This window comes from Argiope bruennichi, chromosome 1, assembly GCF_947563725.1.
Source record: "Argiope bruennichi chromosome 1, qqArgBrue1.1, whole genome shotgun sequence".
Lineage (NCBI taxonomy): Eukaryota > Metazoa > Arthropoda > Arachnida > Araneae > Araneidae > Argiope > Argiope bruennichi.
In genome coordinates, this window is record NC_079151.1 from 88,655,805 (window position 1) to 88,663,725 (window position 7,921).

Sequence of the window (7,921 nt, forward strand, 5' to 3'; positions counted from 1 at the left end):
ATATCAATCATATAAATCCAAAGTTGGAGGTAATCGCATCATTACGGCTCGATACGATGCTAGTCTTATTAAGAAATTTATGTTGAATTTTACCATCCTCGCAATAATAATAATAATAATAAAAAAAAAAAAATAGAAACAGAATTCCATTTGAGTTACTTGTATATATTTATTTATTTTATTATTATTTAGCTTTTGTATTTACAGAATGCATATGTTCTAAGTTTTAACAATTCATTAAATAATTATTTATGATTTTCTTACATTTTTTTCTAATTATTTCTCCTAAATGCATAAGAATGAACACCCATAAAAATTTTTTCAAAATTTAAGAGCTGTTGCCTAAAAGCATGAAGTGCTCCATCTTATTCTTGCAATATACAGGGTGGTGCGATACTTTTCCAACAAAAATCTAAAGATGATCGAAAAAGTCAAGAAAAACAACTTCTGCTATTGAACTTAGGATGGAGTCCCAAAAGTAACGTAAGATTTGAATTTGCTACCATTTGTGAGTAAACTGCAAGCATGGTGGCAACTTTATTATAAAAACCATTTGACAGCTCATAGTTTAGAGTTAGTAAAAATGGAGCGTAACATGACAGAACAACGTATTAACGCAAGATTTCAATTAAATAAAGCAAATAGTTTTTTTTAACTCGTTATATTTTTATTGAATCGTAAAGTTCATAACATAAGGTTACGTATGGAATAGCACGTAGAGGAAATGACCTCCACGAATTTGCTACCAGATTCGTACTCTTTTCTTGAAATTTTTCATGACCATTTTGCGTAAATGTGGCTGAATTTCATTGATGAAGCGTTGAATTTCCGCTTTCAATGCACGCGTGCTTGTGGGCTTCTTGATATAGATCTTTGAATTCAAATAACCCTATAAAAGGAAATCCAATGGTGTTAAATCACGCGATCTAAGGGGTTAATTCTCAAATTTTCGAACTGTGGTTGCCCGATTTTCATTATTTCTGAAATATTGTTCTACAAAGTAAACATGTTATCTTCGTTATGCTCCATTTTTACTAAACCTAAGTTATCAGCTGCCAAATTCTTTTTATTAATAGCGTTGTCAACAGTTTACTGCACGCATGATGGCAAATTTAAATTTTTCTTTAATTTTGGGACACCCTTTATAAATATTTAGTGGAATATCTTGGATTCATCTAGGACTGGATTTAGTAAAAAGCTTGTTGATACTTGTGAAAAGATTATATTAGTACCATATCTCTAAGATTGGGTGAGATATACCTTCTTCCGGCGATGTCAATTGTCAAATGGTTCCCTTAGATTACTTACTAGATTATTATTTTGTCCAATTAATATGAGTAATGAGTAATCCAATTAATAATATCCAGTATATTATTTTATTAGTCTTTTTTTATTTTCTTTAATGCCCGAACAGCAACAATTCCTCTATTTTAGCTACATGGTCGATAAATGAACATAGAATTAAGATTCTGTTTCAAAAATCATTACTTATTATCACTCCTAGGAGTTTTTAGATAAAATTCTTGACCAAACTGTATATGAACTATAAAAACAATTATCTAAAAGGATATACCGGGTGGCCATAAAATACCTTTTCCTGTTTGGTGGCATCTGCAGCTTAAAACGAATGAAAGAAATGAAACCACATTACATATACAGACTTTGAAAACAGGGGAAATACAAGCGTTGTGGGAGTACAGCTATGAATGAATTCTTTGAAACTCGTAGAAAATAATCTTTTATTGATCAATATTAAGGTCCCCTGGACGTCGTGCAACATTTTCAATATTTTGACCTTTCCTGTGTACAACATATTGCATATTGTATATGACGTTTTCCACTGCTGGGTGTAAACTGTCAGTTTCGATGATCATAACAGTCCGTCTTATGTTCTGTTTCAAGACACGCAGGTTTGCTTAAAAACAGCCACGGCAATTACACTGTCTGATGTAAAACAGTTTTACCAGTAAAGCACACTGAGGTAAGGTAGGGTCCATTTTAAGTATACATCAACAGTCAATCACGAACAACAGTCAAGAACACATTAATGGTCAAAAACGAACTGCTAGCAGGTAGTTTGTTCATCTTATTTTATACAAGAAATGCATGGCGCTGCTTATCATACATGCACTTGGAATTTTACATAATCCATCTCTATATGCAAATTTCCTCGTTTGTAAGTTATAGCAGCGCTAATATATCTCCTAGCAACAACTTTTGGCACTAATTTTTTCTTCTTCAGAATTCATCTTCCCATGCCTTTTGCAGTCTGCATATGAAATGTGGTTTCATTTGGTTCATTCGTTTTTACTGTAGATGCCGTCAATCAGAGAAAGTTATTTAGTTAAAGTAATTCTTGACATTGATTTCTGTTTTACAAGTCATTTTTTTCTTACAGGTCAGAGATTTGCTATGCTAGAAATAAAGATTTTATTGTCATCAATTTTGAGGAGATATAAAATGCGCTCTCTAGATCCCCGAGATAAAGTTCATACTCTGGCGGAAATGGTCCTGAGACCTTCGAATGGGCTGCGCATTCAAGTTCGAAGAAGGGACCAGAGTTTTGATTTTCATTCTGTTTATTATCGCCCACCAGAAGAATCTCTTGTTTCTCAATTAAAAATTACTTAAACCTCAAATTTTTCTACTAAAGAAAGAGAGAATAATTTCTGTGATATAGAATAGTATGTAAATATTGAATGATAAAAATTAAAAGGCATACTTTGAGCTGTATTAAAGAAAAAAATGTAATGCATAATCAATACTTGATAATTGATCGATACTTGAAAATCTGATTTATGAGATAATTTTATATCTTTATTATTTATATCTTCATTATTTTTATATCTTTATTATTTATATTCTTTAAGTTGACCAAAAGCTCTCAGTAAGGTTAAAAAATATCATCAACGTTTCAGCTGTCATAAAATAAACCTATTCAAAATTCAACATATTGAAACGTATTTTGTCTATCTGTTCTTGACAAATTATGATATTTCAGGTGAGTAATTATAGGCAAAACAATTCTTAGATGTAGCGTAAATCAAAGAAAAAAAAAGTTCTAAATTTGTTCATGGTATAATTATCGAATATTAATATCAGAATATAATTCATAGAGTCCAAAGCTCATGTTGAAAACCATTGGTACAAATCGTTACTCGTTTAAAAATTATGTAAAATTGTTGAAAGAATGAAATCTATTTTCAAGCATGATAAAAATATGACATTGATCATGATCATGAACAAAAGAAAATACTTCAAACAATTGGGCATTAGACAGATTTTACATACTAATAAGCCGATAGAAAAGATAAAAGTAATTAAAACCTGCCATTAGTAATAAGCTAGAATATACTGTCTACACTTATATTCTATCTCTTTTAGATGGTTTTTGTTGAATTAAGTTCAATAATATGATTTTCTGAAGCTCAAAAGGTAGATTTAAGCACTGATTCACCGATTTTTCTTCTTCATTAAGAAATCACATTCCTGACACTGTAATTTCATTTAAGGAGCGGCTGATTAACTCCGCATATGTGCCTGGTGTGTCAAAATCCAACCTGTAGAATTACTCAAAAGCAATGCGAAAAATGGGTACAGCGGATTCCAAAATCGAAAATACTACCCAAATACTCAAGCTCCCATCAAAGAAATTTCTACATATCATCAAATGCGAAGAAAGACTAATTCTTCGTGCAAAACTTTTAAGATTCATCAAGTATTTTTGTTGAACATTATTTTGGGAGTTTAATTGCTATTTCATATAGGTCTTTTAAGATTTGTAACTATTTGCATTTCTGTTCTTTATTATTTTTTGTTGGACAAATGGTATTCTAACTTATGGAGCTTGCTTTGCAATTATGTATTCATCAAAAAAGTAAGTAAACGAAATTGGTAACCTTATTTAGACAATACAATATGCAGTACACTGCCTAGTATCTGGTTCGTGACTATCCTGCTTAGCTTTCTTTTATCGTAATTTAATGAGGAAGGCAAGACGTTGCAGAAGCAATCGCCTATTAAGAACTTTTTCAAAACCAAAAACTGTAAGTTTTGACTTTTATTTTAGGGTCACATTTTCATATCTATATAATGATTTATCAGTAAAAAATAAAATTAATTTTAGTCAATTTTCTTAAGAACTAGGCTTACAAATTACTTTACCGTTTTGTTTATATTTCTTGCATTTTAGTTAGCCATTAGAGAATTTATGTTAAAAGATGATCAGTTTATATCCTTTAACTTACTTTTTCTCTAATAAATTCTTTAAATGTGCAATGCAGTATATAAACACATAATAAGACAGTCTTTTATTTTTCCTACACATGTTACCGGCAGCTGTTTTTATGATTCACCAGGCTGCGGCCGCCTTCACATTCTACATAGCATGAAATAAATGGAGAACTTATTACCCACTAAGAAGTGAGAAAATACATATTGCATAATATGTTTAGTATTAAAACTTCTGTTACTGGTGGGCAAAGAAATGAGTTCATAAAACTCCGGCATATCCGTTTTTTTGTTATCCGGTTGCCCTTCCGCCACATTAGAACGGATACTCGGGAGTGTATTGTATATATATTGAACTATTACATTTCATCGACAAGATGATGCATGAAGATTGTTTTGATGATCAAGAACAAAAAAAAAAAAAATACTTTGCAGGGAATGGACAAGCGAAAATTACTGACCAGTTTTAATAAAATAAATTTTATTACTCTTAAGAATGCGGATAGTTGACTGACAAATAATTTACAATTGGAAATAAAAAAAAAGAAACAGATGATTTTCCTCATTTTTTACGTCTTTTAAATGCCACAGAACAGCAGAGAACTTCAATCGATTTACCCCACACCTTCCGTAATATTTTTCACGATTTCGCAGCTTTCTGTGGTATAGCAACGTGAAAAAGATTGTTTTTTTCCCTTACACTATTTAATCATAGCATACAGCATTTTTATTTTTCACATACAAGGTATAGAGGAAGTATTGTATAATCGTCAAAACCTTCGAAATACAGACTCCTTTTATACCTCCTAATTAACTCCTTTTTTTACACCGCCCTGAAATAAAAAAAAAAAACTTATTTTTGGCATTATGCATTTATTATCGATAAACAAAACAAAACAAAACCTTTTTTTTAAGCTGTAAGGGATGAAATTTGATACATGAACCTAACACCGGATTTTCAAATTTTTGTCAAATTTTGAACGAAATCCGTTCAGAGGAAGTCTATCTGGATGTCTGAGTAAAAGTTAACTTGATAGCTATAAAACTTAATGCGCTTGATATACAAAATTTGGTATACAAATTTAGCCTCTAAATGTAGATATCTTTCAAATTTTGAACCATATCTGTCAAAGAGTTGGCCTTCAACCGGTCCTTACTTTCGCATTCATGTAAACACAATAACTCATAAAAGCAATGACTTAAATCAATTAAATTCAGTATGTTTTCTTGTGAGTACTACTGTTTATCTGGGTCCAATTTTAGCTTCAATTGGTCAGAAAAAGCATTCAAAATATCTATATTCGTACAATAGATTCAGTAAAAATGGTACATTCACGACTATATATATAGTTCTATATTTCCTAATTATTACTCGCCAATATTCAAGATTCACAATTCTTTGCAGCAGCAGGAAGAGACTACCTTTATTGGAGAATAGGTAGAAAGTTTCGTGGAAATAAATCACTTCCTCTACTTTATCGTGTTTACAAGAGTACAGATTTTCCGTAAATGTATAATCTTAATAATAAATGTAATATCTTAAGCAATTTTCCCAAAATGTATTTCATTCAAAATTTGAAACTCAAATTTAAAAATTTGTAGTAAAGACCACAGATTAAATTTCATGTCTAGAGCTCTGAAGTTTTAAATTACCACACTCTAAAACAGATAGAAAAACTCTTTACAAGAATGATTTTTTTCGGATTCAAGTTGGTATAAACCATGAAAATTCATCCAAAATTTGAGGTCGAAGTTTTTAACGATTGTATATTATTTTTTTTTTTGTATACTTCTTAGAAGAAAAAGAAAAAAGTCACATCCAGTAAATCGTGAGTAATAAAGGAAAATAACATAGAAAATTTCAAAGCATAACTTGTTATTTTTACAACAAAATAACAGTAGAAATAAATCAACAAAATATAACAAAATAATAAAAAATTTTTAAAAAAATGTTGCATTCTTTTTTTTCCTCTAAAATATTGCTTTGTAAAAACAAAATGTAGTGACAATCTTATTTTATATTTATCTAATCTTATTTATATCTATTTTATTTCTTATTTATATTTATATTTATATTATCTACATCAGAGATTCAATGAAATATTGAATTATATGTTACCTTTTCTTTCCATGGTGAGGTGTTGATTCTCGACTTTTCCCAGACTTTTCCCAGACTGATACAGTAGAGACATCACATGACTCTGGGGATCGACTGCTTTTACAGATAAAAAATTTCTTTTCAGCATTTTTAAATGGTTTATCTGTATTTCTTTGGGTTATCTGAATTTAAAATGTAGATAATTTAGATTTTATTTTCCTTTTATTTTATAAATAAAGGACAAATAATAGAAGTCAAAAGTTACAGAAAACCGTTTTTATTAACACATTATGAAAAAGATGATATTAAACTTTAATAAATTTTACAGATTTGAAATATTAAGAATTAAGTCCTTTAATAGCTAATATAGATATCAAAATTTAATAGCAGTTTGTAGAAAAGCTCTAAGAAAACTGAAACTGTGACATTATTCATAAAAGAATTTTAATTTTTAGTGAAGTTTAGGAATTTTTTGCGATGTCCTTGATGGTTATATTCAGAATTGTTTTTTTTAAAAAAAATTACATAATGCCATAAATTTATTTTAAACTGATTTTCACGCGTGGTTTTTTATATACATATTATTCCAATAAAATTGTTATACATCGAATATTTTAAAGAAACTTTTAGAATATACATAGCGTTCATTATAAACGTACGTCGATTACTTACTTCAAAAGCCTTAAAAATAGGTATATATCTCCAGTTGGAGAAATGCTTTAATTAAGTAAAGAATTATATTTTATGTCATTTAAATAATTAAATGTGTTTCTGAAAACTTATGATTTCAAATTTTGCAGAAGACTCTTAACCCTATCAATGATTCTTAGAAAAATATTTTAATCATGCTAACATTTAAAAAAAATCATGTTTCTGAAACTAAAACTGACCGTATTGTGAAGCGTTGAATCATTTTTAGACGAATTTAGTGCTTTCTAATGGCCATTTCGAGGACAATGCACCGACAAACACATCTTTCTGGAGAAAACTACAGTATATTAATGTTTATATTAGTAAAATTGAGTAAAATATTGTGATTAACCGACTAACGCCCAATCAGTTTGCCGAACAAATGGTAACTAGAATTTTCAATTAAATATGTATGTAAGTAGCTTCCTTGGAAAAACAATTTTTTTTTTTCAAATTTTGATATATAATTCTGACTATTTTGAAAACTTACATCACTCTATTCATTGTAGTGTGTATTTATTTAACTGTCAGTCATCACTTCTAAAACTTGAGTTTTAATTTGAAACAGGACAGAATGAACTTCAACTAATAATTAATCGCAAAGGATTATACAAGAAACTTTTTTGCTGAATTTAAATAAAACTCAGTTTACTATATTAATGTAGGAAATATAGTTTCATTGGACTCAAGGTCTGTATATGAATATAAAGCTTCTAATTCATGAGAGCATTTACCGACTCGAACTACATAAAATTTAACTCTTTACTTTTTTTAAACCATTTGTCTTGCTATATTTACTGACTTAAAAGTGAACTATTGAGTCACAGTTAGAATTGATGTCCTGTATATATATATATATATATATATATATATATATATATATATATATATATATATATATAT

The 7,921-nt window shown here is 29.1% G+C and overlaps 2 protein-coding genes across 5 annotated transcripts in view; one reads left to right on the forward strand and one right to left on the reverse strand.

The window, feature by feature from the left end:
* The window catches only part of LOC129981056 (cytochrome P450 4V2-like), a 34,593-nt gene extending 31,651 nt beyond the window's left edge, over window positions 1–2,942 (forward strand). For all 4 annotated transcript variants that reach the window (XM_056091697.1, XM_056091706.1, XM_056091688.1 and 1 more), the window contains one exon: window positions 2,399–2,942. In XM_056091697.1, the coding sequence (XP_055947672.1) occupies window positions 2,399–2,631 (233 nt within the window). In that variant the 3' untranslated portion in view covers window positions 2,632–2,942. The remainder of the gene's footprint in view (window positions 1–2,398) is intronic.
* The window catches only part of LOC129973481 (sodium/hydrogen exchanger 9B2-like), a 64,403-nt gene extending 57,927 nt beyond the window's left edge, over window positions 1–6,476 (reverse strand). Inside the window, exon 1 of the mRNA XM_056087502.1 lies at window positions 6,350–6,476. Coding sequence (XP_055943477.1) covers window positions 6,350–6,476 — 127 coding nt within the window. The remainder of the gene's footprint in view (window positions 1–6,349) is intronic.
* Window positions 6,477–7,921: the final 1,445 nt, after the last annotated feature.